The 13,049-nt window shown below is 40.4% G+C and overlaps 1 protein-coding gene and 1 pseudogene across 1 annotated transcript; both read left to right on the top strand.

The window, feature by feature from the left end:
* Positions 1–3,038: 3,038 nt before the first annotated feature.
* Positions 3,039–7,387, top strand: LOC140549654 (N-acylneuraminate cytidylyltransferase-like; annotated as a pseudogene).
* A 1,036-nt stretch (positions 7,388–8,423) lies between these two features.
* Positions 8,424–12,749, top strand: cmasb (cytidine monophosphate N-acetylneuraminic acid synthetase b). The gene is made up of 8 exons (XM_072673797.1): positions 8,424–8,644; positions 9,321–9,463; positions 9,795–9,950; positions 10,207–10,340; positions 10,450–10,544; positions 11,258–11,429; positions 11,822–11,987; positions 12,285–12,749. Exons 1-8 carry the CDS (start codon positions 8,463–8,465, stop codon positions 12,497–12,499), a joined length of 1,263 nt encoding a protein of 420 aa, XP_072529898.1. The 5' UTR covers positions 8,424–8,462; the 3' UTR covers positions 12,500–12,749.
* Positions 12,750–13,049: the final 300 nt, after the last annotated feature.

The following is a 13,049-nucleotide window of genomic DNA, read 5'->3' as shown; positions in this document are numbered from 1 at the left end:
TTGGCCACTGGCAGTTTGTGGCTTGACTGCACATTAAGTTTCGGCAGTGAAACCTTAACTAGTCAAACATACATCTTTCTAAATGACTCCTGGCTCCATCTGCCTCATTTGCATACTAGGTGTGCTGTACCTCACTTACTCACCGACGGCGTGTAGTCAGACTGCATTCTTTTAGGGGTTTTACTGAGTATGAATGTTGATGTTGATGATGTTGTGTAAAGGCTGGCTATCGGTGCTCAGTGTTGAAGGGTGTGAGAGCTAGCTGCTACTTTCTTTTTTGCTCAGTGTTGCCTGAATTTGTCTGAATGTTGCAGTACCCCCCCCCCCTATATAATAATGCAAAGTTAGATCATCATCATCATCATCATCATCATCATCGTCATCATCAATGTTTGTGAAGAGGACAGTTGTTAATATGTCAGTTATTACCAGTCTGTTATTAAATGTTAAAAGTTAGTGTTCAGAGATTTATCTAAGTTGCTTTGCACTTGATTATACTTTGGCCAACAGTTTATGTAAACGTTACTGCTGTGAGATGGATTGGCTCTTGTGTTTTAAGTAGTTCCAAAAATATTTTCATGCAGAGAAACCACATTTCAGTTGTGTGGAGTTGCTGTTCATGATTGAATTATGTTCATTTAAAGAGGTTTTTGTTAGTGGATCTTGTTGCTGTACTCTGTCTTCCCATGGTTTTAAGGTTAATCTACATCAGTCTTGTGTTTTTAGTGTGGTGGAAAGTACTTGTTTCCCACCAAAATAGAAGAATCCCACTGTAGAATTTTTTAAAGTTTGGAAATATCTAGGAGGGAAGAAAAGATTCTTGCTGTGCATCCTATTACAGTACCACGCTGGATTTCAGTGAGCTGTTCCTTCACAAGTGTAAAAAGGCAGACTGTATGGCTTGGTGATTGATTTTATACATATGTGGCAACGTACATGTGATACTAAATAATCGATAGTTGTGATATTTTGTGATAACGTTTATTTTTTGGACTCTTTTATTTATATTTTGAAATAAAAAGAAAATATTGCTGATCACAATAAAGATATTGGGTCCATCTTAACTTTATGTCTTTTGGAGATCAGGTCATCCTTTTCTTTTACAAAATTATCAGAGTGTTTCAGATGGTTTCAGAGTGGAAAAAACATGAAAGGCACCATGCCAAACAATTCAGGCATCTCCAAGAGATTTGAGCTCTTGCATACCTTTTACCAAGATCTCAGACGTTAATTAACTTGTAGAGCTATGGTTTGTTCACAACCATTGGTGAGTAAGGCCATGTGATGCAAATTTCAAAGCTTTACAAACACCCCGACTCCGCAAGTCTTGTTCCAACAAGCAGCAACCATGAGCTTATTTTGGCAGCTATCTAGTGCTTTGAAACCATAAATAATTGATGCCCACAAAGCTGGAGAAGACTATGAGAACTATTGTTTGGCGTCAGTCTGGGAAAACTATACGAAAATAGAAAAGCGTTTTCAGAACTGGCAGACATCCAGAACCATCACTGAAAGTGAAAGAAGCCTGTGGTAGTGTATATTATCAGATTTGACATGTATATGACAAATTATAGCGTTACGCAGTTCTCGTGAGTGTTATCCTGCGCCCAGAGTAAGTACTCTACCAGAATCAGTACTCTACTGATCCCATTTATACATGACTGTTTCTCCCATCAAATGCAGTCAGGTATAAATAAAGAGTGTAATCTCTAATAAAGTAGACTGTTACTGATCGTTGTTAAGTCACATGCTAGTGTTAAAATGTGGTGGTTGTGTCAGATCTAGTGTTTATACGGGGCCTGTATATTTACCCTGTGAAATAATTATTTCCACCAGATACAGGGTTCAAACCATGGATACTTATACATGTCAGAATTCTTCTCTGCTAAAATTAAAGGAAAACCTTATCTACATTTTTTACTTTAAATTATTATTATTTTTTTTAAACATACCTTTTTGGGAACCGTGGATTTGGAAAAAAAAAGGTGGCATTAAGCCATACAGGAAGAAAATGTGAGTGAGAATGATAAAGTCTATGCAGGTACACAGTCAGAAGCATAATCATGCAGTGAGGTGAGGATGAATCAATGAGAGGGCCCAGAGCACGACAGCGGGCAGGAGGGTAGTGGAGAGCCAGGTTGGCCAGAATCAGGATAGACCAGTTGGAATCTCAATACATAAGAAAGAAACAGAAAGAAAACAGAAAGGAGGGGAAATGTTATGTGTGGGGCTTTACAAGAAAAATGTGAGGAACTGACAGAAAGCCAGCGTCCTGCGAACAAAGTGAACGCAATGGATTGCATGTTTTATAAAGTTCCCCAAGATACTGTGGGGCCAACCCGTTTAGTGACTTATGTGTCAGAAGGAGTATTTCATAATCAATGCAGAATTTAACTGGTAACCAGTGCAGGGACGAGAGAAAGGGACTGATATGGTCAAACTTTTGCACCCTAGTGAGCTCTCTAGCAACTAGTTGGATCTTTTTTAATGATTTACATGAACTTCCAACCAGAAGGGCATTACAGTTATCCAATCCCATTATGAACACATGCATCAGCTTCTCTGTGTCATGTAAGAAGAGTACATTACGCAGTTTGGCAATAAATTACGTAGGTGAAGGAAGACAGTTTTAACTATGTAACAGATGTGTGTCAAAAACAACTCTGAGGGTTTTTTTTTACAATGCTACTGGGTATGACTAAGAATCCATCTAAATAAACATCAGTATTTGCATTTTTAGATTTATTCATATTTGGATCATTAAGTAAGACCTTTTTGGATTTTACTGGATGTAATTTTATTAAGACAAATGTCCTCATGTGGTTTGGCAGATAGGTGGAGCTGGGTGTCATCAGCATTGCAATGAAAGTCAAGAATAGTACAAAAATAGTAGTGCAGCCCCTATCAAATGAAATAACTATGGTCAGTACTAGTTTTATAACCCTGCGCAGAACACAGTGAAAAGTACTTTCATTGAAACTCAGTGTCGAAAGTTTGATTAGTCAACCACCCTCTTCAGCCATATCCTCTAATCAGAAATGGAGAACGGTGTGAGACCAGAAGACAGTCAAAATCAAGATACTTCCAAAGGGAAAGTAAAAAATCTCCACAAAGCAGCTCTTATTCTGGCTAGGGGGGGGGAAGCAAAGGAATCCCCCTGAAGAACATCAAGGTCCTGGCTGGAGTTCCTCTGATTGGATGGGTTCTGAGAGCAGCCCTGGACACAGAGCTCCTGGACAGGTAGGCTGTTAGTACAATTTCAGGTTTTTCTTCATGTGACTGCTGTACTCACTACATTGCCAAAGCAGGCAGTGCACACTAGTAATAATAAAACCTTACTTGTCTGGTTTATTGCCATATGAACAGCAAATTGAGGAAGGTCATATTAAAAAAGATTCAGTGAGCCATCCCAGGTCAATATTAAGCCTACCATCTGTTGCTTGGTCATCTTGAGATAACAGTTTCTAACAGTTGTTTCTGATGATGCATCTTTTGACAACCTTGGACACATCTGTGTTGTTGAAACTTTAAAATGTGTGTTTAATAGCTTTTTTAAAGGTTTGGCCATTGTGTAAAGTGCTTCACTGTATGTGTATGATACAGCAATTCATGTAGCAAACCCATGTTGACCTCATAGTCCCATTACAAATGTGTAGCGTTGTGTTTATAAGGGCAACACTATAAAGTGCACTGTGACAGTCCTTGCACAGCTTGCTACCATGTATTAAAGAGGCAGTTTGAGTTTATGGACACAAAAAGATATAAAGATCAACACTACACACCCTTTCATATGCTACTTAGATTTCATTGCTCACAGAGTATCACTTGCTATCTGTATCTGACTGTTTAGATGTTTGCTGTAGATGCAGTTAAAAAGTGCGACCGAATTGTGATGCTGTGTTTGCTTGCTTGTTAGTGTGTGGGTGTCTACAGACCATGATGAGATTGAGAGAGTGGCCAAACTCTGGGGAGCTCAGGTGATTCGCCGGAGTCCTGAGGTCTCCAAAGATTCCTCCAGCTCGCTTGACACAATCCAGGAGTTCCTCAAACTGAGGCCAGGTACTTTCATTGAGACCAGCAGTGCACTGTGCAGCTTAGTAATAAAGTGGAGAAAGACAACTCAAAGGCCAAACGGGCTGCTAGAATCAGAGCTAAATATGTTAGGGTCCAATAGGGAGCCTAACATTTTGATCTGTCAACCTGCCAAAATGATTAGACACATGCTTGTAGAATACATTCCTTACATTGAGAAGATACTCTCATCCATTTTCCTAGTCATTTCCAATCCCCGCCCAGTAGCTACATGCTACCAGTGCTGGGAAACCAGCATGACACCAGCCAAGTGCATATTCAAATTTTACATCATCTGACAGCTGGATGCATTCAGAGGAGCTAACTGCTTAACTGTAGATTCTGGCTGTAGCATCACTGGGGATCAAACGGGTGATCTTCTGATGATAGGACCAACGCTTAGATGGCTGTGCCACACAGGATCCACTATGTCACCTCCTGTAAAACTGTTCCCCAGTCAGATTTATGTTTTCAGTACATTATTACATTATTACATTAATGCTGTTGTGCTCTTCTTTCATATATAAACATATGCTATATTGCTATTATCTAACCAGTACTGAACCAGTAGTAGCACTCAAACCTTTGCCCTGTCTTTCAGAGGTGGACATTGTGTGCCATATCCAGGCCACGTCTCCATGTCTGCACCCTTACCACATCAAGGAAGCATTAAAGATGATTCTTGAGGAGGGCTACAACTACGTGTTTGCTGCGGTTCGGAGGCATCAGTTCCGTTGGACCCAGATGAAGAAAGAAGGTAGTGTTAAGTCTCATTCAACAGAATTTGTGATAGGTGTATCCAGATTGTATTGCATTTTCTTTGCAGTACAGTTATTTTGAGTTCTACAGCATACACAGTATGTGAATGCACTGTGGCAAAGCACTTCAACAAAATCTATCTATCTATCTATCTATCTATCTATCTATATAGACATTTAAGACAGTTACTCAAACAAAAGCAGGATCATTTCTGTTTAAAGACCATTTATGAGAAAGAGAGAGAGAGAGATTTGTATGAATATTTTATAGTCAGCATGCAGATATGCTTTTCCGTATGCTTTTCTTAATTATGTTATTAAAAAGCCTGGCAAAATAGGCAATCGAACATTCATAGACCAAAGCTGGAACATTTAGAGTAGAGTGCAGTTAAATCTGAAACTAAAGATGCTTATCATATATATGCAAATTCAGTCAAATGCTTAATCAGCATTCAGCACTCATAGACGCCATTCACATCTGATCACTTTATACGTCCTGAGGATCAGGATTATACCTGATTAAGGCCAAGCAACATAAAAATGCCTGTGTAAACACACCCAAGACTCATTTAAACCAGATACAAATCTGACCACTCAAACCACTTCAGGAGGAGATCTGAGAAGCAGGTGAGCCACTTTATAGCAGTGTAAACACATCCGTCTCTCCAAGACACATTCAAGAACCGAAACCCCTCCCAAAACAACTGAAACACCCATAATAACTGCCCGGAACTAGCAAATTTGCATATTCCATCCCACACAGCGACTGAATGTCAGTCAGACTAAGCAGAGATGAATTTGACTACCCAGTGTAAACGCATGATAGTGTTATAAAAGGGGTCCTAGACAGGGAGATGGCTACAGGTAGACTGAAAATGCCTTGCTTTTCTAATTTGACACATTTTCTAATGCATTAGCAGAGTGTAACAGTGCATCAAGCCCTAAAGGTAGATAGCTGATGAGTTCAAAAATTCATTTCAATGACTAAACAGATGACCTCTTGCTGACATCCTGCAGGTTTGGTTACTTCGGACGAGACAAGCCAGGAGAGTTCAAGCTGCTCCTCTGCTCTGTGTCTGGCTGTCTGACTGATGGACAGATATACACTTCAGTCTCTGGAGAAGAGATGGTGTCCACCCACACACGCGACCTCACTGCCATACGCATGCTGCAGAGTGAGAACATAGAGGTGTGTTCATGTGTATATGGGCAGGGGTGGGTGTCAGGAATAACAGGTGTGTGTGGCTCAAAAGAGGTGTGAGATGCTTGTGACATACCTGTCCTTGTGTAGCACTCCCATCTGACTGCTGCATCTGATTTATAGGTTCAGCCTTTAAAAAAGAAGAACTTCATCTAGTAAGAAGCAGTTAAACTGCTTTTATTGGACTCAAATACTTACAATGAAATGTTTTACATCAAGTCAAACCTCACAAACACTTCAGATCAACCTCTGACCTGTTCTTCCTTTTTTTGGGCATGTTTTAAAATTCCATAACAGAACATCAGATAGTTGATACAACAGGGACGCTATGCTGTCCACTCATGATGAGTTTGGGCATTTTTGTTATGCATGCTAGGTGATCCTGATCTCTTCTAGTGAAGACCCGATGCCTAAGGCCCTGGCAGAGAAGCTGGCCCAGCGTGCAGGCTGCACCCTCAGGCACGGAGTGGAGCGTAAGCAGCCTGAGGTAGAGCACCTGCTGAAGGAGAGAGGGTTGCAGTGGAGAGATGTGGCCTTCCTAGGTGAGACTTAAACATCTTTACGAAGAAACCTCTTCTACCTCAGACATCTGAGGAGGTCTGGTATGAATCCCTGAATGCTCAAGACATTCAGCACGTTCTACACATACTTTATATATATAAAATAATAAATTAAATAGAAATGATATATTTTATTCCAGGCATTTAATCAAACAGTTACCTGAATTTGTATACTATGAATGGCATAAAGTCACCCAGCAGCAATGGGAAAGACTAGTGGCGAGCCTGCCATGACATGAAAGCTGTGATTGGCGGTCAAGGTTATTTCACCATAGTGATTTTTGAATGCTCAAATATTAGTACTGTGTTGTTTAAGTTGAATAATAACATATTTGCATTATAATTATTACCATAATAATTTATATGCATTTTTTGAGGAGTTGTCATTTCTGCCAATAAATGCTCTACGGTAAATAGCAATATTTTTATTTGGAATTTAGGGTAAATGTTGTCCATGGTTTATGAAATACAATGCAAATGTGTTAATGTGATATGACCTGTATTAATGTGATATGACAATAAAGCTGATCAGATTTGATACCACATGCTCTCTTGCTTGTGTGACCCCCGCCCCCCACCCAAAGTTCAAATATCTGCTTTCTCTATCCTCAGGTACAGACATGCAGGATGTGGAGTGCCTGTCAAATGCCGGCCTGAGTGGAGTCCCTCCACACGCCCCTGCTGCTGCAGTCATTGCGGCCAAGTACACCTGCCACAGTCCTGCAGGCCACGGAGCACTATGGGAGTTTGCAGACCACGTCTTACTGCTCAAGAAGAAGGCCACTTCCAAAGAATAGACTTAATAAATGTGTAGCTATATTTTTCAACAACACATGCATGCAGTAATGCCCTGTATTTCCTAAGTATGGCACAAAATGCTTACTTCTTCACCAACCGTATTATAAACATCTTATCATTTCTTTTGTATTTGAGGTTTGACCAAATGTAACTGCAAGGTGTATTGGACATTTATAGCATGATATTTCATATGACCAATTTATAAAAGTTTCTCAAATTCTTTCAGAAAAAATGTTCCTAAATTAAATGACTTTAAACCAGTGATGAAGCTAAAAATCAAGAAAGATAATCAGCTAAACACGTTCACACATACATACATAACCTCACACACGATGCCTTGGACAAAAGTCCAAGAAAAAACAGTTAGGCACCATCGTATAATTTGACGATTTTTGTTCTGTACAAAATAGTGGACTCCACTTTGACCATGTTTACAACAACTGCCTGACTCACCAGCAAAATTCTGGTCTGATCAATAAATATTGTATATTTATATATAAATATAGTTTAAAAAAGGCTGGTATTAGCACAATCTACATTCTGGCAAAGTACCTCAGTTGAGACTGGTTTAAATACCTTAGCTGTCTGTTGTGTACCACAGTGTTCATGGCATGCTTGCTCTTAATGTAATAGTAAACAATCCTAAAACACATAGTGTCTTTAAAACCAAATCCCACCTTACCTGAAAATATTGTCTGATTCTATCTAACATGCTCAACAAAAGTGGGGCAGTATTTTAAACCCACACTGTCAAATAATAAAATCAAATGTATTTTATTTTATGTAACAGTACATGTTGTTTTAAAACATATAAAAATATGTTTCTTTTCCTCTGTGGAATCAGAAAGATAAGGAGTGTGTCAGTGGGCGAGAGGAGCAGTTATTAGGATAAACATGTCACTATAGAAACCTGTGTAGCTCCACACCTATTATCATATATAGCTCCTCCCCCTCTGTGCACACAGTCACAAATGACCATGGCCATCAGCTGCCCTGTCACTTTGCTTTCAATGAAACTCGGTGACCAAAGTTTGATTAGTCAACCACCCTCTTCAGCCATATCCTCTAATCAGAATGAAACCAGAAGACAGTCAAAATCAAGATACTTCCAAAGGGAAACATCTCCATAAAGCAGCGCTTATCCTGGCTAGGGGAGGAAGCAAAGGAATCCCCCTGAAGAACATCAAGGTCCTGGCTGGAGTTCCTCTGATTGGATGGGTTCTGAGAGCAGCCCTGGACACAGAGCTCCTGGACAGGTAGGCTGTTAGTACAATTTCAGGGTTTTCTTCATGTGACTGCTGTACTCACTACATTGCCAAAGCAGGCAGTGCACACTAGTAATAATAAAACCTTACTTGTCTGGTTTATTGCCATATGAACAGCAAATTGAGGAAGGTCATATTAAAAAAGATTCAGTGAGCCATCCCAGGTCAATATTAAGCCTACCATCTGTTGCTTGGTCATCTTGAGATAACAGTTTCTAACAGTTGTTTCTGATGATGCATCTTTTGACAACCTTGGACACATCTGTGTTGTTGAAACTTTAAAATGTGTGTTTAATAGCTTTTTTAAAGGTTTGGCCATTGTGTAAAGTGCTTCACTGTATGTGTATGATACAGCAATTCATGTAGCAAACCCATGTTGACCTCATAGTCCCATTACAAATGTGTAGCGTTGTGTTTATAAGGGCAACACTATAAAGTGCACTGTGACAGTCCTTGCACAGCTTGCTACCATGTATTAAAGAGGCAGTTTGAGTTTATGGACACAAAAAGATATAAAGATCAACACTACACACCCTTTCATATGCTACTTAGATTTCATTGCTCACAGAGTATCACTTGCTATCTGTATCTGACTGTTTAGATGTTTGCTGTAGATGCAGTTAAAAAGTGCGACCGAATTGTGATGCTGTGTTTGCTTGCTTGTTAGTGTGTGGGTGTCTACAGACCATGATGAGATTGAGAGAGTGGCCAAACTCTGGGGAGCTCAGGTGATTCGCCGGAGTCCTGAGGTCTCCAAAGATTCCTCCAGCTCGCTTGACACAATCCAGGAGTTCCTCAAACTGAGGCCAGGTACTTTCATTGAGACCAGCAGTGCACTGTGCAGCTTAGTAATTAAGTTAAGCTGTTCCCAAGTCAGAGATAATATCTGGTGTTTATTTCAGGGAAAACATATGTACACTTATAAAGCTATTATCATAACAGAATGGCAAGAGGGTAGTAAGTAATGGACTATACATTTGTAAACTCAGCTATTTCATTTGATTTATGTTTTCAGTACATTATTACATTATTACATTAATGCTGTTGTGCTCTTCTTTCATATATAAACATATGCTATATTGCTATTATCTAACCAGTACTGAACCAGTAGTAGCACTCAAACCTCTGCTCTGTCTTCCAGAGGTGGACATTGTGTGCCATATCCAGGCCACGTCTCCATGTCTGCACCCATACCATATCATGGAAGCATTAAAGATGATTCTTGAGGAGGGCTACAACTACGTGTTTGCTGCGGTTCGGAGGTATCAGTTCCGTTGGACCCAGATGAAGAAAGAAGGTAGTGTTAAGTCTCATCCAACAGAATTTGTGATAGGTGTATCCAGATATTTTATAGTCTGCATGCAAAATGTATGCTTTTAAAAGGTTGCAATAAACATGATTCAGTACAACAATGTATCTGTATTTGAAGAAGGTTATTCTTATATCTTGTCTCCTTCCAATACCAATAAGTCAAGCTCATACACATGCTCCTTTTGGTGGTGGCATTTAAGAATGCTCAGGATCGGCTCCCTCTGTTTCTAATCTTCTTGCAGAGGGTAAGGACCCCGTCCCTCTTAACATAAACATAAACAAGAGGCCCCGGCGGCAGGACTGGCCCGGAGAGATCTGTGAGAATGGATCCTTCTACTTCTCCAAGAGAGAAATCCTAGAGAATGGCTTTAAGGAGGTACAACAACAGTTAAAATCCATACAATGTCAGTTTGTGCAGAGACGGATTTAAAATGAAAGCCTGCGTTAATAATGTGGACATACATAGACATCTTTTCTGCTCCTAGTGTGGGAGAACGGCATACTATGAGATGCTTCCTGAGCACAGTGTGGATATTGATGTGGACATAGACTGGCCAGTAGCACAAGAGAGGGTTCTCAGGTAAGGGCAAAATCTCCAAAAGCCTGGCAAAATAGGCAATCGAACATTCATAGACCAAAGCTGGAACATTTAGAGTAGAGTGCAGTTAAATCTGAAACTAAAGATGCTTATCATATATATGCAAATTCAGTCAAATGCTTAATCAGCATTCAGCACTCATAGACGCCATTCACATCTGATCACTTTATACGTCCTGAGGATCAGGATTATACCTGATTAAGGCCAAGCAACATAAAAATGCCTGTGTAAACACACCCAAGACTCATTTAAACCAGATACAAATCTGACCACTCAAACCACTTCAGGAGGAGATCTGAGACGCAGGTGAGCCACTTTATAGCAGTGTAAACACATCCGTCTCTCCAAGACACATTCAAGAACCGAAACCCCTCCCAAAACAACTGAAACACCCATAATAACTGCCCGGAACTAGCAAATTTGCATATTCCATTCCACACAGCGACTGAATGTCAGTCAGACTAAGCAGAGATGAATTTGACTACCCAGTGTAAACGCATGATAGTGTTATAAAAGGGGTCCTAGACAGGGAGATGGCTACAGGTGGACTGAAAATGCCTTCTTTTCTAATTTGACACATTTTCTAATGCATTAGCAGAGTGTAACAGTGCATCAAGCCCTAAAGGTAGATAGCTGATGAGTTCAAAAATTCATTTCAATGACTAAACAGATGACCTCTTGCTGACATCCTGCAGGTTTGGTTACTTCGGACGAGACAAGCCAGGAGAGTTCAAGCTGCTCCTCTGCTCTGTGTCTGGCTGTCTGACTGATGGACAGATATTCACTTCGGTCTCTGGAGAAGAGATGGTGTCCACCCACACACGCGACCTCATTGCCATACGCATGCTGCAGAGTGAGAACATAGAGGTGTGTTCATGTGTATATGGGCAGGGGTGGGTGTCAGGAATAACAGGTGTGTGTGGCTCAAAAGAGGTGTGAGATGTTTGTGACATACCTGTCCTTGTGTAGCACTCCCATCTGACTGCTGCATCTGATTTATAGGTTCAGCCTTTAAAAAAGAAGAACTTCTAGTAAGAAGCAGTTGAAATGCTTTTATTGGACTCAAATACTTACAATGAAATGTTTTACATCAAGTCAAACCTCACAAACACTTCAGATCAACCTCTGACCTGTTCTTCCTTTTTTTGGGCATGTTTTAAAATTCCATAACAGAACATCAGATAGTTGACGTTTGATACAACAGGGACGCTATGCTGTCCACTCATGATGAGTTTGGGCATTTTTGTTATGTATGCTAGGTGATCCTGATCTCTTCTAGTGAAGACCCGATACCTAAGGCCCTGGCAGAGAAGCTTGCTCAGCGTGCAGGCTGCACCCTCAGGCACGGAGTGGAGCGTAAGCAGCCTGAGGTAGAGCACCTGCTGAAGGAGAGAGGGTTGCAGTGGAGAGATGTGGCCTTCCTAGGTGAGACTTAAACATCTTTACGAAGAAACCTCTTCTACCTCAGACATCTGAGGAGGTCTGGTATGAATCCCTGAATGCTCAAGACATTCAGCACGTTCTACACATCCACACACACTATATATATATATATATAAATAAGACTTCTACACATACTTTATATATACGTATATCACCTTTACACCTGTGTTAATGTGATATGACAATAAAGCTGATTAGATTTGATACCACATGCTCTCTTGCTTGTGTGACCCCCCGCCCCCCACCCAAAGTTCAAATATCTGCTTTCTCTATCCTCAGGTACAGACATGCAGGATGTGGAGTGCCTGTCAAATGCCGGCCTGAGTGGAGTCCCTCCACACGCCCCTGCTGCTGCAGTCATTGCGGCCAAGTACACCTGCCACAGTCCTGCAGGCCACGGAGCACTATGGGAGTTTGCAGACCACGTCTTACTGCTCAAGAAGAAGGCCACTTCCAAAGCAGATGAAGAGCGCATTGACAGAATTAATTTTTAAAGATAATAGAGATTTTCTCCATGTAATTAAAGGCATAAACCATCTGCCTAATATAATGTTTAGGGCCCCTCTCATGCTGCAAAAACAGCACTGACCCATCAAGCCATGGACTCCACAAGACCTCTGAAGGCGTCCTGTGGTATCTGGCACTAAGACTTTAGCAGCAGACCCTTTAAGTCCTGTAAGTTTGATAGGTACTAATCCCTGCATACTAGGAATCTCGGGTAAATAAAATGTCCCGTTTAGTTCTGTGCACCCACACTTTAATAAAAGGAACATTTTAGCTTGATTACACTTGTTTCCCAAATAGTCTACTTAATATTTAAATGAGCAAAACTAAAAAGAAGGACTGCATTCAAACACATGCAGAACTTGTAAAATGCATAATATTTTTTTCTATATATTTTCACAACCTCATCCTAGATGCTCTGTGATCTATTGTAAAGTTCCATATACAACCTTATAGCGTCTATATCCCAATGTCAAGAGAAACGGCTCATCCAATGACTGGCTTTTAAATACATTTTTCATTCTAATTAGTTGTGTTTGC

This window comes from Salminus brasiliensis, chromosome 2 (genome assembly GCF_030463535.1).
Source record: "Salminus brasiliensis chromosome 2, fSalBra1.hap2, whole genome shotgun sequence".
In the NCBI taxonomy this organism is placed as follows: Eukaryota; Metazoa; Chordata; class Actinopteri; order Characiformes; family Bryconidae; genus Salminus; species Salminus brasiliensis.
This window is presented reverse-complemented; position numbering and strand designations above follow the sequence as displayed.